Here is a 26,882-nt window from a genome sequence, read left to right as displayed (position 1 = left end):
ATATAATGTTATTTCATTTTCCAGTAGGATTACCTGCATTTTACAGACTTTGGGAAATTAAGTTCAGAAGGACTAAGGTGTTATTTTTCATCAAGTGTGTAGGAACCCAATTACTGTAAAAGTCAGTGGGAGGCTGCCTAAAGTCCCTTGCAAAGCTGTTCCTAAGTAAATTGTCCTGGCTCATATAGGGAGTTGTGTCACCTCTTGACTGGCAGAATGCCAGAGCACTGTCCTTTGCCAGGTTCATTTACTTTTCAAAGAACTTGTTGAAAACATATTTCAGTGTAAAGCCTATCTGTCAACATGTTCACATATATCATGTCTTTTATGGGAATTTCAAGTTTCAACAACTGTGTAATAAAAATAACAATTATTATAATAATAACAGTAGTAATAATATTTTTTAGAATTCTTTAGTAGATGAAATGAAGTTGATATGAACAGGGCATAAAGAAATAGACTGAACATGCTGAAAGGAAACATATGTTTGGTATTTGGGGAAGAAATGGTTTGTTCTTCTCAAATGACAGACAGAATCAGCTGTCTGACTTCTCCCCACTCGGGCCTCAGAAAGGCTGACTGGAGTCAGGTAACCTGTACTGTCATCTCAGTATTTTGTTTACATATTAAACATCTCAGTATTTTGTTTACATATTTTCAGTGTTTCAAGGCAGCTCCTGAGCCATGCAGTAGTTCAGGAACATCTAGGAATAAACCTAGACCTGTGCAAGCAGTTGTTTTTTATTCTAAGCTGTGGAGCAGCAGCACTGCAGAGCACTGGGGCATTCCAGACTGGCAGCTGCACTGCTCCTGCTCTCAAGTAACACTCTGCCCCAGAGCATTGCCCTCCAGGACCTGCATTAAGCTTTGACAAGCAGCAAGAAGTTGTCCTGTTATTCTGGATTGTCCAGCTTCTCTCTTCCCACATCCTTTCCTCATCCTGTCCTGAAGAGCACAATGATTAAATGAGCTGAACTTGTGCTCCTCTAAAGCATGCTTCTGAAAATAGACTGCAAAACCACCCAGTAATATTGTCTCTGTGTTCTTATTCAGGGACAAACCTCCTACATGATAGTAGCAATGCAAATAATAGGTTGTCTTCATTGCTGGCATAAATTCCATCATTAATGATGGGCAGATTTGATGTTGTACCTAATTATGTTGTAACTGACAGGATGCAGCTGCTATTGTCATACTCATGAACTGTTTCCACAATTGAGGAGAGCCTATGCCCAGTGTGTGACAAGGCTGTTGTACAGCTGTCCAAAGTACTCTGGAAGGGAACAAATGTAACTTCTTGGAAAAAAAAAAAAAATTGAGAATCATAGTATCATTAAGGTTGGAAAAGACCTTGAAGGTGAATGTCCATCCAAGCCATGTACAGTCAGCTTCTCCAGGAGAATGCTGTGGGGCACAGTGTCAGAGGCTTTACTGAGGTCCAGGTAGACTCCATCCAGAAGTGTCAGCCTCTGAACTTAAGCTGTGTGTTTTAAATACTGCTGTTCAGCTGTTCATGATCCAAGTCATCTTCGTTTCAGCAATGTACTAAAACCCATGAATTCTGGCGCAGTGTTTTGGGTGAAATTTGGACATCTGAGCTGTGAAATTTAGTTTCAAATCTAAGATCAGGCACAAATGGCCCATTTGATATTTTCTAAATGGCTTAATTTTTCAGTGCTGTCAACTTAGGTATCAGGGAGACATAATTTCGTTTCTTCTGCTTTTTTCCTAGCCTAGGTCAAAAGTTTTGGGAGTTGACACGGTTTAATTCTTACGTGCTGAATGCAGATGCATGAGGAGGCACAAAAACACTGTTGTTTTGGTCCTGACCTTACAATCTCTGTAGTTGACAAGAAATCCAAAGTGTGTCTGACTGTGATTGTAAAATGCCAGTGAGGCATCCTCTTGTTTCATAGCTGAATGGGCCTCCACATGAGCTATTCATTGGTAACTGCATTGTAACCCTCTTAAATGTCCCAGGCTAAGAAATTGTGCTTTTGTGTTGCTCCCTGTGGCTTGCAGCCTCTTCTTAGTCACAAACTGTCTCAGTAAAGACTTGTCTGCAAAAGCCTGTTTTTAAGGGGTTTAGGAAATGGCATAAAGACTGGGACAGGAGCAGGATCAGTGTGTGTTGGTGGCCACATGTGCAGGGGAGCAATAGCAGATTGCAAGAGAATTGGTGTTGTGATAGTTCTAGTCTGGGACAATTTTTTATGTCAAAGGAGAAGGCAGGCATTCCAATGCTGTGTTATTATTACTTTTGTAAGCTTTTGCATAAACAGAAATGCACAAAATCCACAGTATCACTGCATTTTCTAAATGCAAAAGGGACTGTGTTCATTCCCATAATCTGTGCTCATAAAAAAATATTTTCTCCCAAACTGACAAACTTTGTCCCCAGAGAGAATTCAGGGAAACAAGCACAGGAACATTAATACCATGTTTCTTCAGAAAGTCTGGATGAGCAAGATGCATGTCTTGCAAAATATGGTCAAACAAACAAGAAAATCATGAAACCCATGATGTTTTACACAAGCAGTTCTCAGCACTACAAAAGAAACTCTTTTAGCAGAATGTTTAAGGCAAGTTTGGGGATTTTGTGGTGGGAATTTCTCTAGGGTTAACAGGTAATAATAAAGTCAGGAGAAATACGAATCAATTAATGCATGTGACAAATGGCCACAGTCTCGATTCCATTTGTGAATGGTTATTCCTAGAGGGATAAGTACACTTGTCCCATCTGTTCCTGCCTCTCTCCTGAGGAGTGTTTAGGATATGTATGAAAATGAAAACCTAAAAGAAGTATGTCAGCCTGCCTGGCATTTGTTTGAACTCTTTGAAATGAGAGGCTGCCTCTGCCATGTAGTGTGAGCCTTTGAGAGCAATTGAGCACTAAGTGACAGCCTTAATTTTTAATTTCTTTGCCTTTGTAGGTTTAAGACAGATTCCAATCAGATGTCTGTGTTGATGAAGCACTAAGTACAGCATATAATGAGGTGCTGAATATAATTGCTGTGTATGCTGCATAATTTAAATGCCAACTGTACTTGCAGTCCTTGTTTACCAAGCCAGTGAATGATATAATAATATTGAAAGCAACAATACTGCTTATACAGTGTAGTCATGGGGGGGCTGCACCTATTGAGTTTGTTTGTGATTCTTACTGAGAGATCCTGTCTGATAAAATCACAGTAGCTAAAGGTTAAGGTTACCTGTAAGATGAGTCTTTTCCTTCCAAGTATGGATATAATGCCCAGAATGAGGAAGTGTCTGATACTTAATGTGTATTGAGGGACTGGAGATCTGCCAGTTCTGAGGAGGTAAGGGGGGACTTTTGCATTTGAACTACATTAGGAGCCACAGTGAGGAAAATTTTAATAGAAAATTGGAAGTACACGCCTTTTAACCTTAATGCAGCCACTGAACTGTTTGGTACAGTGGGGAATTCTTTGTCTTTGAGGTGCAGTGAGAAACCTGTACTCACTCTAGTTATATTCACAGCTAAATTATCAAGTGAATGCGTAAATATGGATAAACCATTCTTTTATTTGAAAATTGGTTACTGGAGGCCACTTTGCATTTCCAAAGTCTTATCATTCCTTTGAGTTCTTCTCTAGGTACTATGCTTAAGACAAATGTTTTAATGTTTGTGTCCTTTGAGAATACCCAGAGGTGTGCTGCAGACTTGAATGCTTTAAGCATTACCCAGTGAAGGAGTGGTAACTTGAACCTTTTGAAGCAGATCTTATTCGCCTAAACATGAACTGTTTTTCAGAGGTTGTAACTCCCTTTTGTCAGACATTGTTTGGTTTTGCTAAGTTTCAGACACAGTAGGAGACTACTTTGTTATGCTCTACTGCTTTTGACAGCAGAGTCCTGACACTCCTCACTCTTGTCCCACGAACAAGCTTAGTAGTGCTTAGCAGAGCTCCTCAGGGCTCACAGGATCAGGCTTTGTATAGGACTGGTGTCTTTGGGAAACTCTGATTATCTGAAAGCCTTAAGAGCATTTTTATTATCCCTTGTCCTTGCAGTGGCCAGTTTGCTATAGTGAAGAAATGTCGAGAGAAAAGCACGGGTGTGGAATATGCTGCCAAGTTCATCAAGAAGCGGCAGAGCCGCGCCAGCCGCCGCGGGGTGAGCCGGGAGGAGATCGAGCGCGAGGTCAGCATCCTGCAGCAGATCCTGCACGCCAACATCGTCAAGTTGCACGACATCTACGAGAACAAGACAGACGTGGTCCTCATCCTGGAGCTGTGAGTAAGGGCACTTCCCTCCAGGGCTGGCTGAGGTGAATAGAAACCTGAGAGGACTGCAGAGGCTGCCGCAGCACAGGGGCACTGATAAATGGAGCTGCTGCATTCTCAGGCCTCACAAATCTTGGCAGGAGCATTGTGTGAGGTTGGTGGTAAACAGGCCCCCCAGTCCATCCATGTGCCCTGGGGATACAGGTGCACCTGAAACATCAGCTGAGCTCATTTGATACTGAGCCAGGGAGTCTTGTCAACTTGAAAACAGTTTACTAACAGAGGGATTACCTCATGTCTCACTAGGGCTGCCCTGACGTGAACCTTGGAGGAAGTACAAATGGCCACTGGATGCTCATTCCATTTCTCTTCCTGCTTTCATCTCTTCCAATACATGTGAGGCCATCAAGCCTCTTGCAAAATTTGCAGCCATTCTCACTATACCCATATTTTCCTCATTTAGGTGAGCTAGGGGAAAAAGGGGGAGAAGGGCAAGGAAAGAGAGTTGTTTAATCCCTAGGCTTTGACTATTGAGGATGAATAGCAGCAGGATGGGAATGAAGGAAAGCTGCTTACTCTTGTGCTGCCATGTGAGGGGGTCAAACCCCTGCCATTTAGGTCCTGCTGACAAGTGAACTTCCTCACCCCTACATGCAAAATGATGCAATTTTTCTGTGTGTATGGAGCAGGAAATAGTCACCATGGATGAAGTTCTGTAGACCATGTTCCCTAGGACACCAGCCTGGACCTTGTGTATGGAATCCTGGTGATGAGGCTTTTATCCCTGAGTGAGCTTTCTAGGGGAGCCAGCATTTAGGCCAGGGAGCATTGCTGGAGATTATTGTGACTTCTGGAAGATGGCATACAAGTGATAATGAGCATCTGTTAACTTTGAAGTATGTATCTATAGGCAAATGCTGGTCGCTGTAGCCAAGCTCTGGAAGACAGGGAAGGAGCTTGCTCTTTCTCAAAGTGATTACTTTGGGCTAAAGCAACCTCCCATTTCATTACCTTCTGCTTTTTCTTGTCCTCATGTGGCCTGACACATTTTGTGTGCCCTTTTGTCAGGCTGTAACATATTGCAGTCTGTAAAAGTCTGGGTGCAACAGAGTTCTGACCTGATTAAGGCCTCTGCATTCAGCTGCTGTATACAAATTGAGGATGATGATAATTGCTAATAAAGAGAATTAAATTCTCTCTAAAGAGGTAATCTCTTCCTCTCTGACACCCTGCTCTCAGAGTCTCATATTCCCTGCTGTTTATCAAAGTAAGTGTTACAGTACCTGGCCAAGCAATCTTATGGTAATGTGCAGTGGACTTCAGCTTCAAAAGAGGCCCCAGTATTGCTGGGTGATTGAAAAAGCTGCCCTGGTGTTTAAAAGAGGTTTTGTCTAAAATGCTGACCTTCTCCCAGGCTTACAGTGCTGGCACAGGCAAGACTATCTCCTCTTTGGAGAGGGATCACTTCTCGGGTGCAGGTTCTCTTGTTCAAGAGCAGTGCCAAGTCCACTGCTGTGAAGTGCAGTTTGGCAGGTACATGGTTTGTCCTTCCTTCTGCACATTGGCCAGGGACTTGCTCCCCACAGATTTCTGTGACTTTGTTGTTCTCTGTCTCCTGGGCCCCACCTGGAGCCTGCTTTGCCCAAACAGAAACAGCCCTGAGGCAGGTTGGATTCAGTCTCCTCTACACACAAAAAGCTCTGTCCAAGAAGTAAGGCAGCATTGTTGTTTGTCTTTTATTGCACTTTGAAGGAAAAGTAGAGGTATCCTTTGCTTGCATCCTTGCCATGGTATTAAGTTGATGTGGTAAAAGGGAAATAGATGGAACCAGAGGAAGGAATTCTTTTGTGACAGTTGAGAAATTAGCATTTGCAGGTGGTGATTTAGAAAACACATCTCCCTGAATGTTCAACTGTAACTTGATGAAGTTATGAGTGTTTTACTGCAAAGGAATTAGTGCTCAAGTGTGTTTTTCTTTTCTGGGATTCCATAATGGCTGGCTTTTGGGATTGCTAAATCTCTTCTGCTTGAGGGTTTCTCTGAATTCAGGGGTATAACTTGGATAAGAATGATCTGGCAATAAACTGCTTACCACTCTCTAGGTATAGTTTTCTGAAACCTGATTTTAGAGCCTGAGTCTTTTGTTAATGAGAAATTTTCACATCTCTTCTAGTGAATTTTCCTTTAGATTACTCTTTTAAGATCTCTACAATTTAGACGAATATGTTAGGCTGTACCTCAAGAGACTTGAGATTAATATATTGATTTTCATGTACACTCATCTCTGATCTTCAGAAAACGAAATGCTCAAGTGGTTAGTGTAGAAGGCAGTCTTTTGCTGATAAAGTAACAAAGAGACTTCAAGCTCTCTGAATCTTTTTTTTTGTTTGGTTCCTGTTTTATTTTTATGTTGTTTTGGAAAACCCCCTCCCTAGCCTGATTCAAGGTTAGTGTGAGCTAGAGAGAAGTGGGAAAACACATCAAGGAGCTCTCAAGTAGATGTCCTGTGATCTTTGTTCTTGCAGGCTGCAGTTTCTTCAGTGATGCCTTGGGCATAGGTGGTTGCCCAGCATGTTGTTGAGGTTGCCATTGGGGTGACCTCCCTGTTGTGCCCTGAGCAGCTGACCCAGCTCACCCAGCTGGTTTAGGTGCCCACTTTCAGAGGCAGCAAGAGAGAATGGGAATTAAGTAGCTCCAGTCTGGGCAGCTGAACCATTTTCTGACATTGCTTTATGTAGTAAAGGAGGTTCCTCTGAGGGGAGTTGCCATTCTCCTGCAAGCAGGAAGGCATCCTCAGACATCCTTGGCACAGTCCTTTGTGCCAGAGGAGGGTGAGTGGAATGACTGTTCCAAGGTGGATGAGCTTGTGAGCTCTGCTGAAGTGGAACAGCTGCAGCAGGACCAGGGCCTGGGCTGCCTGGGCTGTCATCTGGCCTCAGACAGCTTCAAGAGTCCACCTTAAGAAGCAACCACCAAGGAGATTTTACAGGGTAAAAGAGGAAGAGAGAGCAGTGTGCCTAAATGGTTAAATTCCAGAAAAGGATAAGAACATACCCCAGCCCAGCTGGCTTCCTGATGACCGGATGGAGTGTCTGCCAGAGGTGATTGCTTAAGTGCACTCCGAATAGAAATCATTAAATAAATGGGACTTGCCTGCTCACTGTACTCAGATTTTGCCAAGAGACCACCAGGTTTTGCTTACAAATTTCTTTACTGGTTTGTCACAGTAGGCTGTGTTAAATTATTGATCCAAGGCCTCTTAACTACAATATGGAAAGGAGACAGTGTTCCCTGTCTCCTGAAATGAACAGGGTACAACAAAACCTGTCCAGAAAGGCTCATGGTAGTGCTTCAGAAGCGCTGAGACCCTTGGTAGGTGTCACCAAAAACAGAAAATCAAGAGAACAAGTAGGAGTCTCACAGGTTGAATAACTGAGATTAATAGGAGGGAGAAGGTGGCAGCCAAAGGTTCTGATGGCAACTGTTAACAGAAGTAATTCTTTAGCAGTTGTTGAGACAAGTTGTTCATGCAAAATGAAACTGTTGAAAAATAGCAGTTGAAGTGGTTAAGTCGACCTATTGAAAGAGGTACATGTCTGTGGATTCAGCAAACAATGTAACTTGTTTCAGTCCTTTGTGATCCTTGCAGAATCAATGGAAAAGCTAGTCCTTCATGTACAGGGAAGAGAGCTGAAGCCAAAAGGAAGTTTGGGCACACCTGGGACCAGAACACAAAAATCATGATTGTTTGCAGAAATAGAATTTTTCTAACTGTATTGAGGTTCTTTGCTGCTTTAGTTTTCTGTGCTCACACTGATTTTATAGATTACAGTGCAGGAGATAACAGGACGTTCTCTGGCGTGTTTTGCAGAGTTTCTGGAGGAGAACTTTTTGACTTCCTGGCACAGAAGGAGTCTTTGAGTGAAGAGGAAGCAACCAGGTTCATCAAACAGATTTTGGATGGTGTGAATTACCTTCACTCTAAGAAAATTGCTCACTTTGATTTAAAGGTAACGATGCTGATTTAAGCGTTGGCTGATCTCTAGCTGCTAATTTTGATACTTACTACCAGTATTGTCAGGTGGTCAATGAAGGTGTTGCAAGAATTCCAAGATAGAAATCAGAAAGCATAAGTAAAGAATAATTTCACTGATGGGGCCCATCAAATGACCTAATATATATTCACTTAATAACTCTCCTGGGCTTTAAAGGACTGGGTGTGGAGTTTGGCAAGTGTTAAGTTAGACATGTATTTTCAAGCAGTGATCTGATTAGGTGGAGGATGGTTCATCATTATCTCATCACTTGCCAGAGCTCCATTGGCTGCAGTGGAGCTACAGTGATTTATACCACCTAAGGAATAAACAGTCCTGCAAGAGGTAGTGGCTGTGACTTTTTGCCATTTCAGTCTGTTCTGTCTGCTCTAAAGAATCTTACATTATGTATCTGTGGTGAACATGTATGCCCTAGATCCATGGAAGAAAAACAGACTTGTTAGCCTGAGGCTAAAACCTGCTTGCTTCAATGACTATGACAATAAATTATTCATATGCTCCCTTTCCCAGTTCAGCTCTGAGAGTATGTGTTAGCAGGAGCAACTTCCACGTTGGGATGTGCTGTGGAAAGGCCAGGCAGCTGCCAGCAGGGAATCAGACTCTCTCACTGCTGCCCTTGTTGTGTTTAAGTTATGGCAGATTAATGCCTTAAACCTCATTGAGAGAGATAAATGGAACCCACAATTTACTCTGAAACCTGTGAATTTGGGCCGTGGTAGGGAGTAGCTGAGGCTGAGAAATTTATTTGAAGAAAGAAGTTTATGAAATATGTTATGTCTGGTAGGAAAGTAAAGTCTGTGGTTGAACATGTTAGTTTTGGTTTCACAGTTCAAGCTTCAGCTTTTTCTCACAGTGCTCTGAGGAATGCCACATGTTCTTTTAATAGCTTGCTATCAGACATGATCTAGGACCTCTGATCCCAACTCTTCCTATTTTCTGGATTGTTCAGCTGGTAGACCCTGCATCTTTCCTGGCCTTGTTGCAGCTATGAATTTAGTTCCATAGAAAAGATAATTTTTCCTTCCCTGAATAGGTTCAGCATTTAACAAAACATCTTCCATTGGGTTACAATACAAAATAGAGTCAACTGGGAAGATATTGTGAAGTGTAAATTCCAATAACAGATCAGTAAATTTGTTGTCAGCCAAAATATTGAGCTGTGCAGCTCTCACTCAGGGTCAGGCAGTGGCACTTTGCACCAGACACCTGGACTGCTTCAGCTGCCTCCTGCCTTTATCAAAAGAACTGTAAATGGTTAAGCACAGGTATGGGTTTCTTGTTCTATGGTGTTGTATATGCAAAGGAAAAAAAAGCACTTGAAAACTCTGTTACTTTCCAAGATATTAATATTTTAATAACATAGATCCATCTTTTGTCATTTTTAGCCTGAAAACATTATGCTTCTAGACAAGAATATTCCTATTCCGCACATCAAGCTCATTGACTTTGGTCTGGCTCACAAAATAGAAGATGGAGTTGAATTTAAAAACATATTTGGAACTCCAGAATTTGTAGGTGAGTGACATTTCCTTTGTCTTGTATTACAAATTCCAGAGGAAGTCGAGACAGCTTGTCAAAGTTAAAAATTGAAGGATAGAAATAGTTTCTATCTTATTTCTACCAAGGTCATTTAAATCTAGAGGTTTACTTTCTTCTTCTGTAATATGCAAAGGTGCTTTTTGTAAACCAGATGTGCTCCTCGTGTGAGAGTAGGCTGCTGCCAAATAAATATTTAGAGATGTAAATTCAGGATTGAGATTGTGAAACTCTGCAAATACAGATTATAATACTTTTACTTGTTGCCTGGGCTAGGTAGATCTCTGCATTGGGATACATGAGTACACAATTACATGGGTATCTCTGTCACTGCTTTCTAAATAGAGCTGCCTCACACTGTACACCTGCTGAGTTCCCTCACCTCCTCGTACATTTTTCCATCTGGTTCTCTGTTATGTTCCTCACTGGTCATAATTCTAATCTGTCTCACTTGCATTTTAGGTTAATCCTACTCCTTTCTATTAGTTCCTATTTTTGGCTTGATTTGGGGGGATGTAGAGAATTGTAATTAATATTCCGGTTAAACACAGCTGTCACAGATAATTTTTTTCAACTTATTTCACCCTTGCTCTTTTCTCTTGCATGCAATCCTATATGGGGATGTTCTCCAGTGAGGAAATATTTCTTATAAAGATAATAGAGTTTGACGTGGATAGCAATGTAGTCTGGCAAGTAATTTCAATCTGTTGCTCAAGGGCTCTTTCTGACTGGCCTTTACAAACTTGCTATAATGGCACCAGTTAAAAAACAAAACAAAAGCTCATGCTTAGGGGCAACAGCATTCTTGGGAGGTGAAATAATTCATTATTTGTTGTAATTTGCACTATAATTACTATATAATGCCTGCTTTACCCTTTTTCTTAAGTGGCATTATGTTCCAAGTTACTTTACATAATCTCTTCTGAACAGCTGTGAACTCCTATTTGGGCTATAAAATTATAAACAATGTATTCTGTAACTAACTTTTCCCTCTCCCCCTTTCTCCCTCTTGGTAATTCTTGGCTTGCTATTCCAGACTGGTAAAAATTTGTTACCTCAGTTACTGATGTTTGATTAAATGTTTCTTACAGCTCCAGAAATCGTGAACTATGAACCGCTTGGACTAGCTGCAGACATGTGGTAAGTTTTCTAACGTGTTTGTACTTTTTCTTCCAGGTTACTCTACAATTACTTTTTCCTATTTTGCCCTTAATAGAATACATTGCACTGCAACAAATTAAAAACAAAAAAAAACCCTTAAATGCAGTTAAACACTTTGTTCTGTAATTGCATTTTAATGCATTCTTTTTGTTAAAAGATAAGCATTTGAATTCTGCCAAATTACAATGAAAAACTGGAGTGATGGCAGCTACAGAGTTAACTGTTTTCCACTGTCCACTGTAGAGGAGCACTCTTAGAAGGAAACATGTTCCTGCAGAGCTTGTGACAGCTTTATTTATAAGAGCACTTCATGCAGAGGAGACCTGCTTACTAATGGGAAGGCAGGCAAAAGAGGTCACCCCAAATAAAACATCCTTGCTTCTGTTCCTTTGTTTTTTATGTGTGTACTGTAGTAAGAACCCTCTAGAGTAGAAATATACAGAGGCTTCAAATATGCACATTACTTGATGTTATATGTAAAGGTTTTTTTTTTTTTCCCTGAAACCCCATTGTGTAAGACATGCTAGCAGTTATCTAAAGCCACAATGGCTCTCCTGCCTCTATTGCAGCTACAATTGACTTTTGTGTATTTTGCACATTAAGAAGAATACTGGTCATATAGAACCCCTGCAATTAATGTCTTTTGTTTTCTAGGAGCATAGGAGTCATCACCTACATACTGTGAGTACAACAGATTCACTCCTGTGGAAATGTTCCTGAAGCTCTGTTGCACTAGTACAGAACAGTCCTTAAGGACCTGCACACAAGGGGTGGGCAGGGGTTTGTCTCCAGGACAGGGGTTATCCTGCAGCCTTTTCAATTTAAAATACAGGGTAAAAGATGAGGGGCATTCTAAGCAGTAGAAAAATAAGTGTCCCTGGCATCATTAGGCATTCCTGCTTCTTATGGGACCTCATCAGTTCCAAATGGTAGAAGATGGAAAAGCCAAGTGCATTAATTGCTGCTGGAATGACTGTGAGTTACCAGTGTGAGAGCATAGAAACAGAAAGTGTAACAATGCCATTTACAAGCTGGGCTATTTAAGGTGAAAACAGGGAAGTTTTTATTTGCTTGTAAAGGCAACAGTCTATAGATTATTATGGATCAGTAAGGTCACCCATATTCAAAAAGGTGAATTTTAGCTGAAAGGGGAGCAGAGAAGTTGATCCTGGGAGCTGAGAATTCAAGTTACAGGAGAAAAAAAAGGGTTTGTTAAAGCTGGTAAAGCAAAGGTTGGTTGGGAATATCATTATAGTCAATAAGCATAAAAGGAAAACAGATCGCAGAATAGTTTTTAGATACACATACTCTTTAGAAGAAAAGTGTGTCAACTGGTGATGAATAAATAAAAGGAGTGAATTATGACATGCTCAGGCTCTCAAAGAAATGAGTTTCTGTGGGCGTCTGAGGACAAGCAGTCGAGAGTTTTAGATGGAGCTTGACAATTTGGGGAACTGCTTGTGTGACAGTGGATGCATGCAGCAGAGGGACAGCACTCCTTGCTTTTCTTCTCATTTGATACAGGAGGAGTGGTCAAGGATCCTCAGTCCTAACAGCCTCCATTGAAATTGAGCTCCTGTGACTCCTGGGGAGCAGGGAATGGATAGTGCATGCTGGGAATGTCTCACCTGAGCTTCAGCTGCTCCTTATGATACTCAGAGGAATAACTTGCTGCCAAACTTGAAGAAGGTGGACTCATGTGTTAGATAAATTTGCACTACGCAGCTCAGGGGTCAGGATAAAGTACAGAGGCTTGAAGGGGAAGGATTGTCTTTTCAGTGTGGAAAATAAATGTAGCAGAATTAAATCCACTTTTAGCTTATACACAAGGGTTAGGCCCCAAAAGCTGTAAAAGACAGGTATGGTCTGAGGAATCGGATTCAGTGCAACTTTCCTGCAGTGCAAAAAATAGTTTGGGTTATCAGTTGAGCCCAAGCTCAGGTAAAGGGGTTTAAAGTACTGTTCAGACCCTTGTTTTTAATCAGCACTCTGGTCCTCACTGACACACCTGTACTTGCCAGGACACTAAACTTTGTAAATTGCCATTTATGGGTGCTCTTGTTGGATGAGAGAAAAACTTAGGAGTTGAGGTTAAGCAGGTGGGAATACCTAGCATGTGACTAGTGATGCACAGAGCCAGCTGCTCTTCAGGTCTTTCTGCTGCACTGAGGGGTCTGTGATGGGGCAGAGGAACAGAGAAGTTTTTGTGCTGCACGTGGCACAGGAGATCTGTTTTACCTGCTTGGCTACTGATGATTGCCATGGTCTCTAAGGCCGAAGAATGTCTCCCTACAAATGATCAGAAAAAAAGAGCACACTTGTTATGATGGGAGGGATCAGCTTGCATGATAGGCTATGCACTAGAAGTTTGCATGCCTTCAACTTGTATTGCCTCTTAATTTTAAAGCCTTTTGCTGAGAAGTGTTCTGAATAAGTGGGGTGTGTTTATGATACCACCTACCTCAGCAAGCGTGGCAGCAATCAAAGGGATGCCATCATCAGCTGTAGAGATCAACATGCATCCAAGTGCTCAATTCACTAACTCTGGGGTGATTCAGTGGGTTGTAAGGGCAGAGCCTTTATTACTGAGGTCTGCTGGTACATGTTTACAGGCACTGAGTCAGGATATGACAAAAGTAGTTTCCATTAGATATTAGGATTTGAGAATCCTCCCATTTCACAGATTTCAAAACTGAGTCCCAAAGAGAAAACAAAAACTAAACAATATCAGAGAATAGAGCACTGCTGATTTTGGCTTCCAGCAAAGGGCCAGAAGGTGGAATTACAGCTGCTTCATGGCATAATTTGGGGAAAGGGAAAAGAAACCAAGGCCCTAGGGCAGGTTTCCAAGCTTCAGTTTTGGAACAAAGCCATGGTCTGTGGAGAGGTGCTTGCTTGTAGCCTTGTTTGTGGCCAGCAGAAATGGAACAAAGGCTTAAGAGGAAGTATGGAAAATCCCTTAAGAACTGAGACTGACTGTGTTTTATGGGATGAAATTTACTGCATCAAAAACAACTGGAGGACCTCACTAATGCTGTCTTGCTGTGTCAGATGCTTTGGCGTCATTATACAATTGTAGAGGGGGAAGAAGCAGTTTATGCACTCAAGTGTTCATTGTGTGGTTAAAACCACATGTGGTAGCTGGGCATGGGCTGAAAGGCTCAAGGGGTCCCACCTAACTTTCTGCTTATCCCCCAGTATTCCCAGTCAACCTGGTGGTGGCAATACAGACAGGGTGAAAAGTCTGTTGAGAATGGGATCATGTAAGCAAATGGTTTAGTATTCAAAACTTCAGTTTGGTTCCCTGGTTTGCTGCAGTCCTGTTTTGAGCCTGCTGCATCCTGAACTATGCTATCAATGCTGGACATAACAGATAAGCACAATAATAGCCCAGAAGATTATAAAAAAGGGATGAGATCAATTTCCTTGCTATAAATAACATTTCCCATAAACAAGAATTTTGCAAGTCAGCATCCCTGTGTGTTGGGGAGGAGGAACCTGGAGGAAAGGCAGGGCAGGAGGGGTCTGGGATGACTCTGTTCTGACACAAGTTTTATGGAGCAGAGGTACAGAGTCATCAAAGATGAAGGTCAACAGTCGCAGCTGAGAAATAGGCAAAGCAGGAGGAAAGCTTTCTCTTAAGTAAAGGTTGCTAAATGGCATTTTATTGTGATGTTGTCTCCATTATATCCTTGCAGTTGGAACAGAGTGCCAACAGAATGAAATTTTGTGTTCAGAAACAGTAGGATTGTATTGCAGCCAAAGCCTTTTTGTTTGTGGATTCCTTCACTGAGCAGCATGGCCCTACCTCTCCAGTGGAGTTGGCCCTAGTCAAGGCCCCTTGCCTGGCTTCTGATCTCACATTGTATTTTGCTTCCATCTGAGAAGGGTCTCTCAGTTGAACCCACTGTGCAGGGAACTCATCAGTAGCTTTGCACAGAAAAAATAAGTTGGGGCAGGTCTTTTCCTACATGAAGAAAGCCTGTAGAAATACTACAACTTTATTTACTTGAAGGTGATAGAAGCTTCAGTTTGGTAGCCTTTGTGGGTTGACAGGGATAAAGACTCTCCTCAGCTGAAACTTTTTCTAGTTTGATTAGCAAGGATTTAAATGAGACACCGAGGAGAATCTGTGCATTTCTCTCTGTGTGCATGCATTAGTACTGCACTAGAGACTTTCAAGGTAAGTCTGGCTCATAACCACAGCTGTAGTGAGCCAAAGCTGGCCCTGTTTTTCCCTACATGGCAGAGCTGCCACAACACAACAGCCACAAATGTCCTAAGAGTATTTTTCAAGGTCACTGTAATTTAACTGGGGGACTTCTGCTGTTTATTTTTCCAACTGATTCTTCTTTCTGGCCTATCTAGGCTTAGTGGTGCATCGCCTTTCCTTGGAGAAACTAAACAAGAAACACTTGCCAACATCACAGCTGTGAATTATGATTTTGATGAAGAATTTTTCAGCAATACCAGTGACCTGGCAAAAGATTTTATTCAGAAACTACTGGTGAAAGATACACGGTAAGCAAATATTCAGAAAGGCCCATTTGTCTCTAAAATAAACCTAGTGAAATGTGGCCTGACAAGTGAAAAAGCTTTCCTTGCAGTGTGTATTGCCATTCAAGAGCAAGACAGGAGGATGCTGCTGTGCCCCTAGTTAATCACTGCACCCAGAAACCCTGAGGAGAGGAACCAAATCTCCTCAGCTAAATGTCATGTTTAGGACTGACTTCTCACCTGAGTCAAGCTAGCATAATGGGGTGTAGCTGAAGGGCTGAAAATGGTGTGCTCAATCTTGAGTTCAGGGTAACTAGTACTCCACTATTGCAGGCAAGGAAGTGGTATCATCCCAGAATATGCCCCAGTGGTGCAATGCCACAAAAATCATTACATGTGCTGATATGGAGTTCTAAGTCTCTGTGTCTGTGGCAGTCACCTAGAGTTTGTGTGACAGCTGTGCAGATCTTTGTTCCCAGGTTACAGGAACCACAGGTTTTTTCAGTTTTTCTTGCTTTTAATAAAGTGCACAGAGAAGTAGCATCTCCTTCCCTGTAACCTCCTTTGTCCTGGAGGAAAGTCAGACCATTGTGATTCTTTCTAATGGCTTCATTAGGGGAGAAAATAGCTATGAGAGAGAAAGAGCTGTTCAGTCAAGATTTCTGCAAATCATGAGGCCTCAGTCTGGGGTAGAGTAGGCGTTTGATGGGGGTTTTGCACAGGTCTGCAATGTTGATATTTGTCCCATGTACAGAGATGGTGCCTGTGCAGCACTGTTTCTGTCTTTGGTTCTCAGTGTTCTTAAACATGCTGTTCACCAAACTGCCACTGCAGAATGAAGTTAGGATTGATCCCCTCTGATTAGGTTTGAAGTATTGCTCTCAGAAATGTTGCTCTCAGGAAATGTCAGCTCCTGCAGTGCTGTAGTACCATGGTCCAAAGGACAGCTTTGGTGTTATTACTGTTGTACACCTTGATTGACACAATCATATCAAAGGGGTATAGCAAGAATGTATTTTGTAAGCATGTTGGATGAAAAAAACAAAGGAATGTTGTATTACTTTTTATGGAAAGGTGCACAAAAATCCAGGTAGATTTTGATGAAATTAGAATTAAAGTTGTGTGGAGTAAGGACAGTTACCTGCTGAGGTTTAGAACAGTAGCTAGACTACACACAAGCAGTGTCCCTCAGGGAGAAACATAACCCTGAAATCTGAGGGTTTGTTCTGGAATTATCTTGCTAAATACTTCATAGGAAGCTGAGGAGAAGTGTGGGTTAATGAACTTGTATGCCAAGTATTTCTTGTTCAAGTCTTTGGGGTTTTTTTGTGTTGTTGTTTTTTAGGAAGAGGCTTACAATTCAGGAAGCTCTGTCTCATCCATGGATAACGGTAAGACTGAATAAAGAAACAGATCTTGGTTTTTGCTGTGAGCAAAGCAAAGATCATATTGTCACTCTTACTGGTGTGTTAAATGGAAAACTGCTCCCTAAGTACTTAGTGACGCTGGGTGACTCAAAGAGGTGTACTGGGAGGAAATTGGTTGGGTCTGACCAAATCCTTGGATTTCTGCAAATGACTTCTTTTATTACTGTAACTTTCAAAGAGAGTGACAAAGCTCCCATGTTTATTGCACATTACAGTATCCCATGGTGGACTGGGATTTGCATTTTTCCATTCTTCTCTGTTTGCATGGGCATATACTGTGAGTTGGCTTTAGTGCTTTCTTGAATTAAGAGTTGACTGCAGTCAATGTGGAAAATATAATTTGTCTCAAGAGAAAACTGCTGTACCACGTGTTCTGGTTTGCTTACATTTGTGTGTCTGTATGTATTTTTTCATCATAAACATTGCTTGCTTATGTGGATAAGTCTCTTGTTGCAAATACATTTAGCTAGACTTAGCATGACTAATGAAGACTTTTGAAACTCAGTTCTTGCTTTGCATTGCACAAAACATTAATTGGAGTGGTTTTAGGGTTGTTGGTTTTCCTCTTACAAATATTGATAGCTTTGACACTGTTAACTACTAAAAATTGGAGTGTTAAAAATAAGCACTCTAATTTAACTGCTAAAAATAAGTTGCAGCCATGTTATTTGCACTTATCACATTGGAATGAATGCACATCACTTGTCCCATTCAGTTCTGGGCTTGTGTGTTTGGTGTTTCTTTCTTTTAATCAAATGCATGAAGGAAAATCTGTGTGAGCAAAGAATCTCCCAGCATTGTGGAAACCCAGGCTGCATCCTTTGTGTAGAGCTTTTGAGTTGCTGCAGTCCTGTAAACGTTCAGTAATATTGGTTCCTCTATCTGACGACTCACCAGCTGAAAGATGAAAGCAAAGTTCAGGAGCACAAGAAGGTTGAGAACACACAGCTGAAGACAAAACGCCTGAGGGAGTACACCATCAAGTGCCACTCGAGCATGCCCCCCAATAACACCTACATCAACTTTGAGCGCTTTGCCCACGTGGTGGAGGACATTGCCAACATGGAGCAGGCTTTCAGCACCTTGGCTGCATCCCACGACTCCTTGCAGGAGGACATGGATGCTCTGCTCTCCATTTATAACGAGAAAGAAGCTTGGTATAAAGAAGAGAGTGAAAGCGTGAGGCACAAGCTGTCCCAGCTGAAGTATGAACACCGTAAGATGGAGTCCCTGAAAAGACATTTGCACGAGGATATCAAGGCTGTGGGTGCCAGTCTCACTGGTGTGTCTGGGAAATACGCTGAGCTGCAGGGCCAGTATGAATCCCTCAGGCAGGAACTTTCAGAGGAGCTCAAGTGGATACAGGATTTAATGAGCAGTTTTCAGCTGGAAAATGAAGCCTGTGTGAATGGAAACTTTGACTCTGTTTTCAACAAAGATGTTAATGAATCACTAATGGAGCTGTTAAATAGATCTCGCTGCGAAGAATTCCTTGCAGGGTTGAACCTTGATGTGACAGAATCCCATCAGTAACATTGAGATCAGGCTAGGTGTAGGGTTTGCTGCTTGTTTCATGTACATCAGTTTAAAAAGGTTCCAGTGCATAGATTCTACACAAAAACATGATCCAAAGTAGAAGTTCTGATGTGTTGCACAAGGTGCTCACCAAAGCCATGATCTCCCAGTGGTTTGGAGTGTTGGAGTTTTTTTTTGGTTTTTTTTTTTTCCTATGTTCAGTGTCTGAACTTGCAGGAACAGGATTATCACAGTGGTATGGATACCTTTAACCCTATAGCCTTTGGTATTGCCTATATCATACTCTGCATCATTCAGTTCCTAAAGATTACTAGGTAATTTATGTGGAATAAAGAATAAGTCAGTCTGTACTTACTAGAAACTGGGTGCCTGGAAACTAATAAAAATCTCCTTTTAGCATCTATGGTTGGCTGAAGGAAACAGTTGTATATCCCTGTTGCAGGCAGTTCTATAGACCTTCTGAGAGAAATATTTGCAAAGGTTAAATCTGTCCTGTAAATAAAATAAAGCAAATGGCGTAGTAACTTACCATTTAGCTAGTAGTGTGGAAATTTTCTGTGAAATGGGTGGCAGTGAAGAAAAGTTAGGATTAGTTTTTAGACCAGTTGTGTAGGGTGAACTCCTTTACCATCAAAGGTAAGCTGAATTTTGAAATAAAAGATAAATCAACACCTGAGTTTCCTGTCCTATGCCAAAGAAATCCTATCCCAAAGATATAATTGGGAACTTGTAATGATCAAACAACTGTGTAATTTTACAGTGCAAATGTCAGTTTGTGACTGATTAAGTGATAACATAGTCCTCTGGTTTGTTTTCTACTGTGAATATGATTACAAAGCTACATCTAACTCCATCTGTGATGTGGCATTTGAGACTAGTGTTCTTGCTATAAAGGTTTTTTTCTTAGGTTTTAAAAAGTAAAAGAGAAGTTGACACAACCTTGAATTGTGCCCTGCTGTCTTGTATTTCAAGAAAGTAATTTGATTATACTATATTAATATGCACAGATGTACCAATCTCATTTTTGAACACAATAAATAGTTATTTATGCAGGATGCAGTTGTTTCCTGATGGTTAGTGACTGAAAAAGATGTCAAGTTTCTGTGGGCGTTTGCTGCAAGGTGACTGTTGTGCAACTAAAAGAATCAGTGAGATAACAGCTCAAGTCCATCTAGAGTGAATCTTTACATATATATATATATTAGAGTGTATCTTTCACTGCCCCTCCTCCCTCCTCCTTTTCCAGAGAAGATAATGACCTAAATAAATTGAATTGTTGTTGTTCCTAATGTGATTAAGAAGCATGTTTAATACTTTGAGATAAAAAGATAAAAGCATACTCTCATCCAATTTGTGCAGAGTACAGTGGACCCATTACTGCAATGTCCTCACTAAGATATGCAGAGGCTGATGCAAATTCAGAGTTGTGAAAACAGTTGTTCCCTTGGGGTGTTGTTGCTCCCATCATTGTACTTGAAGGAGGATGGGAACTGGATGTGCTCCCTGTGGTGTCATTCTTGGCACAAGATGTAAAATTTGCAAAAGCTTCAAAGTAGTGTAGATAGCCATGATGTGACCCTGGCAAGCTGGTGTTGATGGCTGGGGAGAATTGGGCTCTACTGTGACAAATAGTATTAAGAATTTTGCATGTGTCCATTTTTTAGTGTCCCAGAACCCTTCAGTCATCACTTCTGCAGGTTCTTTTGAGCTGGAAGACCCATTAGAAGCTGTCCAGGGGAACTGCAACACAGGATTTTCTTGTGAGAGGGAAAGCTTTCATTCTTAAAATAGAGCTTAGTGAGAGTTAATATTTGCAGAAAACACTCTCAAGAAAGAGAATCTGCCTCTCCTCAGCCATAATCTCCTATTCTTTGTTCATATAGATCTTTATGAGCAAGTGCCCTGGCACGATGAGAAGGAGCATTAAATGAGGCCACCTTGTTGCTGACATGTTTGGGTGAGGGTAATGTTGTTATGACTCGGTCCTTGAGGCTAATCACACACTGCTTTTGAGAAGAGGTCCTGATGATTGAGAGAATGACAAAGCCACTGGGTTGCAGGGTACTTAAAATGGAGAGGTGGTTATTAACAGTCTGCAGTAAAGTGAGTTATTTAGAGTTGGCGATGGCTCTGCGCCTGAAAGGGCACTGGGAAATTTTTCATAATGATTGTACAGCTGACATTTAGCCAGTGACATTTTTTCTGCTTCAGATTGATTTCTGCTAGCCTGTTGTACCATGCTGGCTGTTTGCTGTGTGAGGAAATTATATTTAATGCTCAACTGTCCCAGTTCTGTTGAATGCAAATGGTGTGCACATCTAAATGAGGAGACCCAGCTGATAGCTTGACTCCTTGAACTGCTGCTGCAATACCTGCAAAAATGCTGAACCTACAGCATTTGATGAGAAAAATGAATTTGTTGTCTCAAACATTTTAAATAATATTGCTGAAAAGTATGTTTAAATCCTCACTGATGTGTTTTCCATTCTTCTTTGGTACTCTTGCTGCTTCAGGTGCATGGCTTGGTTGCATTCCAGTCCAGTTCAGAGCAAATATTTCTGTGTTATCCACCTCCTACATATGCAGATCAAAAAGGCTGGAATGGTTGTCACTCCATAATCTTTGAAGGGTTGATTCCTGGCCTTTCTCTTTCCACTTTTGCCAGATCTGATTTTGAAGCATTTTTCTCTCAATCTCTCAGATTTTGTTCTATGGTTTATGCAAATTTTGATGTGCTTTTGGAGTTGAAATGTGCTTCATTTTCAGAAGGACTGTGTCAGGATTTGTGGAACATCTTTCCTTAACACCAGGTTGACATCCAAAATGCTGGGGACATGTCTGAATCCTGGTCTATATTCTTTCTTGTTCCTATTTTTCTGTAGTTGGATATTGCAATTATTTTATTGCCAGGGTGTTACTGTCTCCTTCTCTTATACTCTGGGCATGGTTAAAGGACAAAGCTGGGGTTTTTTCAGGTAGCATGTATCCTTGTCACTGAAACTACATGACAGGTAACTTTGTCCCATTTTATTACAGTGATGTCATCTGGAGAAAAGGGAGATGGGGCAGGTGTGCACTGAGAAGCACCTTAGCAACTTTACAAAGTGAAAGCATAGCCTTAGCACCCTCTAGTTTTAGGGTTTTGTTTGAGCTCAAAAGAGTCCTGGCTAGGCCCAGAGTGGGGTAGATTTAATTATTTTTCTTCTGCTTTTACCTGTATGAATCCACAGCTTCCCCAGCATTCTTTCAGCCAGCTCCCGTGAACATGAGGTATCTTGCATATTTCATGCACCAAAGGGAGCCAAACAATAAAATTGCTCTTTTATCTTCCAGCCCATGGACAAGCAACAGGCTTTGGTTCGGAAATCCTCTGTTGTTAACATGGAAAACTTCAAAAGGCAATACGCTAGAAGGCGATGGAAGGTACAACAGTGAGCCTTTATTCCTTCTCACATACGGCTTCCCAAACTTGATGGGATCAGAGGGCAAGATGGAACTTCAATGTCAAATTGTATTAGGCAGTAGGTGAATGCAATGTGTTTGGATATGTCTGTACTGGGAATGTATGGTCAAATTGTTGTTCTTCCCTCTCCACAGCTTTCATACCGCATTGTCTCATTGTGCAACCACTTATCACGTTCACTGGTGAAGAAGGTCCTAATGCAAGATGAGAGTTTGGTAGGTAACTCCTTACACAGGAAGAAGAGAAGAACCAGTTTTACTGCACAGTCATCTTTGCTGACTGAGACGTTGTGGCCTTTCTGTTTCAGAGAAACTGTGAAAGTGACAGTGAGGATGTTTCACAAAGAAAAACCCCCCCTCAGAGGAGAAGCAGCATATCCTAATGGGGTGAGAATTCCATGGGCAGGAGACAGGAAATGTTCATCCTTGCTGAAGCAAGCAACCCTGGCAACAGACTTGGATTTCTTGTCTGAGTCCTTGGTATGATGCTTCTTGCTTCTCAGACTACACCAACAGCTGGATGATGGTCTTAAATGCCTGCTAAGCATGTTAGAAAATTGGGAATCGAGATTCCCAGGGAAATACTACAGCACAAGCACCAGTTGGAGTGCTTTTATATGTCGAGTGTTTCAGTGATACTTCAATCTATTTGTGATGTCAGCTGCACTCAGGATGTAGGGTTTCTACTGATATTCTTTTACTGTAGAATAATTCACATTCCGCACAGTGGTTAAGGCTGTGTGCATTACTTTTTCAGTCAGGGAAATTGCTATTGAGTCTTAAGGAATTTTTTTAATGCAATTTTTATATTTGTTAATAGCATAAATATCTGATAGCAGATATCTGGCGGGTTTTGTTAGCTGTGTGCAGTACTCTGTTATTACAGTCACTGAAGAGAAAATCACAATGCCATTACATATTGTGACCTTGGTTTTGTGAACCTGGCATTAAACAGTTCTGAAATGCAGCAAAAACCGTGCTCTGGCCATTGCCTCTGGCTGAGGACTAACAACTCCCATTGTCAGTGTGAGTACAACTGACTGTGGTACTGAGGTAGGCCAGGGCATTTTTTAAAAGAAAAAGAAGAAAATTCTGTAGTGATTTACATGCACCCAAACACAACGTTTTTACAGAATGATGACAAGATGCCTCACCAAAAAAGGGATTTAAAAACACAAGGCATGTGAAGAAATAGTCTTTATTAGACTTTGTTATTGTTGTCAATATGATTTATTGCCAGCAAATTGGAGACTAGTTAACACCTATTTTTATAGGTGCTGTTTACATGTAACCCAGACTGCAGACATCTCTATTTTATTCAGGGGGTTGTATGCAAAATTAAAGAAGTAAGCACTTTGATATTCATGTAATATCTTTGCACAGGGAAGTTGTATCATTTTAACTGTATTAGTTTCTAAGCCAGTATTGTTCAATTGGTACCAAAAATGTGCATAGACTAGGGTATTTTTTAATGGAAGGTATTTGCTGTTTAAAATTCCTATTTATTTTGCCATTTAATAAATTAAAAATCAGAAAGCAATTCTATTAGAAACAACTATAGATGGATGAGGAAACTGGTTTTCTTTGGCTTTACACTTGTCACCTCTAGGCTGAGGCTTTAGGGCAGAAGATGTGAACTGGTGTTGAAAACTAGTATCACCTTAATTTTCGTGGCTTCCAGTTTCTAAGAAAGAAATAAAAATATGCTACTTTTATTTGTAATTTTGTATCCTTGCTTAGTTAGAGACTAAAATGCAGTTGATAAGAAATTATTTCTGTGAAAGGAAGTAAATGTATGAGAAGCTTTGGAGGAGAGAGGCAGAAAGTGGGATTTGATGGAAGAAACAAAATGAAGGAGGGGGTGAGAAGAAAAAAAAAAACAGTGGAAAGAATGAGTATGAGAGGGATGTGGAGGTGATCCTGGACTGGGAAAGTTGAAGGAAAGGAAAGAGAATGTGGATATATGAATTGTTGAAGCTGGAGAGTGAACATTTGTGCAAATATGGCACTGCATTTTTATACTATTTATTTAATTTCTTTTTATTTCATATCTTGTGCTGCCATAGCCTTTGACATGTGCCATGTCAAGGGATAAGGTGCAGGGCATGGGCTTCTCTTCATATTAAATTAAAATGTGTATTTCTGTGTAATTTTTGAGGCAAAAAATTAATCCTCAGAAGCGTTGTACCTAATGTATGTATTAAGAGGGAGCAGTAACAGGGAAACCTGTTGTTTCAGTGTATCCTGATTTCATCTGGAATACAGTTAATTTTCTCCTTAGTAGCTGGTACAGTGCTGTGTTATAGATTCACTATGAGAATATTGTTGTTGATAACAGGCTGATGTTTTAATTGTTGCTAAGTAGTGTTTACCTTACATCAGGACTTTCCAGTTTCCAGGAGGTTCACAAAAAAGCTGGGAGGGACCATAGGCAGGACAGCTGACCCAAAATGGTCAGAGGGGTATTCCAGACCATCAGTGTTATGCTCAGTACATAAACTGGGGTGAGTTGGCTGGGAGCCACAGGTCACTGCTTAGGGATAGGCTGGGCATTGGTCAGTGGGTGGTGAGCAATTGTGTTCTGCATCACTTGTCTTTCCTGGGTTTTATTTCTCTTTCTTTTCCTTTTTATTATTAGTACTATTACAATATTTTGCATTAGTTCAATTACAAAACTGTTCTTATGTCCAAGTAACCCTTGAGGTTTGCTTTCCAATTCTCCTCCCCAGCAGGGCCAGGAGAAGGTGAACAAGGGGCTGTGTGTAGCATAGTTGCCAACTGGGGTTAAACCATGGCAATATCAGGAGGGAATCTTTCATAAACAGAACACAAAAAAATACATATTTGGATAAAAAGCTTCCCAGCTTACCTACCAAATTTTGTTTCCTGCTTTCCCAGAGATATGGAAAAGCAAGTAAATTCCAAGCTAGTGGTATTTTTCTGAATTTCTCAATTTTAAAAACACCTTTAGTTTCCAAATTTGAGATTGTGGGATGTGTATGTAAATTACACTTGTGAAAATTAAGCCCTGTTTAAAATAGGTGTTAGGTCGTTGGATCAGGATTGTGCTCTTATGGAGATGGGGTCATTCTCATGTAAAATCCTAGCAACTAGTGATAAAGATGGGACACAGCAGAAAGGCAGACAGAGGAGTGCAAGGCTGCGTGAAGCTTATTAATTCTACCTTTATAAAAGATGTAAGACAGTGTTTTAACAAAGACATTACCGACAGCTCACAGTGTTCAGTGTTCAGTGATCTTTGTGCCCAGGTGAGCCAAGGCCAGGCCCTTCTCTCTGGTAGTCAGTCACTGCACATGGCTCCTGAGCAATGTCACTGCACAGAAACCACAACACGCAGCGCTCGTGTCCAGCCAAACTATTCCCTGACTGTTCCAGATAGAAGCACGCTGCGAGGGTAGAATCTCTTGTTCTCAGGACTAATGTTTGTGATTCATTAGGATGTTTTACAGTGTTTTCCCAACTGTGGTGTTCTCTGTGTTTATCGCCCTGTCTGTTCCATGTGGTGAAAGCTCAGCCTGCTCAGGGAGGCACAGTGTAATTGTGCTGCTTCCAGCACTGGCAGGAGGACATCAGGACATCTCCGTGCAGGGCTTGGGTTAGTTCTTCACCTTTGGTGGCTTTTGAGCAACAACCTACAGGTTGTTCTCATTAAGGGCCAAAAAACCAAAAAAAACCCCAAAAAACAAACCAAAAAAAAAAAAAAAAACGAACCCACCATGGAAGGAAAGGGAACATTAAAAGAATTTGTGTTACAGAACCTGCTTGGCTGGGAGGAAAAAAAAAAATCTATTTTCTGTGTATTATTCTGTTTTGCAATAGGAAACCTGAAGGGAAACGAAGTGATAGTCTGGGGGAAAAACCCACACAACAAAAAAGCCCACAAAACCCCACAACTATTTTTATTAAAGTATGGGTATTTTTATTCTTATTTTAGTGGTGATGTTTTTTAATCTACATATATTTTTATTAAGAGAAACACTGATTTTTAATTTTTTTTTTGTGCCTGGAAATAGTACAGACTGTCAAAAATAGCAGAGATATTTGTTACTCTGATTTGCTAATAAAATTTCGTAAAGGAGGATGAGTGTATGTGTGTGTTTGCACCCGAGCGGGGCCTGAGGGGCAGAAGGGCCTGAGGGGAGCGGGGCTGAGGGGAAGAAGGGTCTGAGGGGAAGGGCAGCGGGGACTGAGGGGCAGCGGGGCCTGGGGGGAAGGGGACTGAGGCGAGGCCACTCAGCCGCAGCTGCGGAGCCCCCGAGGGCGGGAAGCAGGAGCGCCTCAGGGCGGCTGGAGGGAGCGGGCCGGCCGGGCGGGTCGGTGCTGTCCCTGCCCCTCAGAGCAGCCCGCGGCGGGTGAGGGTGGGTTCAGCGGGGCGCAGCTGGCCGGAGGGCCGCTGTGAGGCTGCGGAGGAGCCGTCGCCGTGGCACCGGCTGGTCTTTTGGTCCGAGAGGGTCCTGAGACAAGGCTTGCTGGAGCTGATGGGGCTGATGGACCGTGCTGCCCCCTCAGCACCGGGATCCCCACAGCGCAGCCCGGCGTCCCGCACCCTTGGCAGCGAGGTAAGCCCGGCGCCTGCCGACCCCAGCAGCTCTGCTATTGCTGCCCTCACCTCTGGTCTGTGCTGTCTTACTCCATTTACTTTTGCTTGCTCCTTTTTGCTTTTAATAAGAGGTATTGTTGCTATGCACATTTGTATGTAAATCAAGGAAGTGGTATGTGCAGGGGAAAAGGAAGTATATATTCAAGTGTTCAGCTGAGAATTAAAGAAAACTCAGAGGCATTTCTTTTCCCTTGCTCTTTTCTGTGTGGTCCCTGTAACTGGCAGACATTCTCTGTATTTCTCACTTAAATGTCTACTCTGTCTTCGCGTAAACTTCAAGCTTTAACGACTTGAGTGCTCAGGTGGTATGAATTGTGTTATTTTCAGTATGTGTCTGTCG

At 41.6% G+C, this 26,882-nt stretch overlaps 1 protein-coding gene across 3 annotated transcripts in view; it reads left to right on the top strand.

The window, feature by feature from the left end:
* Nucleotides 1-26,021, top strand: part of DAPK2 (death associated protein kinase 2) — a 41,234-nt gene extending 15,213 nt beyond the window's left edge. For 2 of the 3 annotated variants that reach the window (XM_085070902.1, XM_085070904.1), the window contains 8 exons: nt 4,035-4,256; nt 8,119-8,257; nt 9,688-9,817; nt 10,930-10,978; nt 11,654-11,680; nt 15,368-15,520; nt 16,842-16,887; nt 17,821-19,748. In XM_085070902.1, the coding sequence (XP_084927028.1) occupies nt 4,035-4,256; nt 8,119-8,257; nt 9,688-9,817; nt 10,930-10,978; nt 11,654-11,680; nt 15,368-15,520; nt 16,842-16,887; nt 17,821-18,456 (1,402 nt within the window). In that variant the 3' untranslated portion in view covers nt 18,457-19,748. Of the gene's footprint in view, nt 1-4,034; nt 4,257-8,118; nt 8,258-9,687; nt 9,818-10,929; nt 10,979-11,653; nt 11,681-15,367; nt 15,521-16,841; nt 16,888-17,820; nt 19,749-21,792; nt 21,883-22,056; nt 22,138-22,229 lie in introns of those variants that run through there. The other variant, XM_085070901.1, reaches the window with a different exon arrangement.
* The last annotated feature ends 861 nt before the right edge of the window (nt 26,022-26,882 follow it).

Source organism: Lichenostomus cassidix, chromosome 10, assembly GCF_008360975.1.
Source record: "Lichenostomus cassidix isolate B80296 chromosome 10, HeHo_3.0, whole genome shotgun sequence".
In the NCBI taxonomy this organism is placed as follows: domain Eukaryota; kingdom Metazoa; phylum Chordata; class Aves; order Passeriformes; family Meliphagidae; genus Lichenostomus; species Lichenostomus cassidix.
The sequence above is the reverse complement of the archived record's forward strand: the minus strand, read 5'-3'. Positions and strand labels throughout refer to the sequence as shown.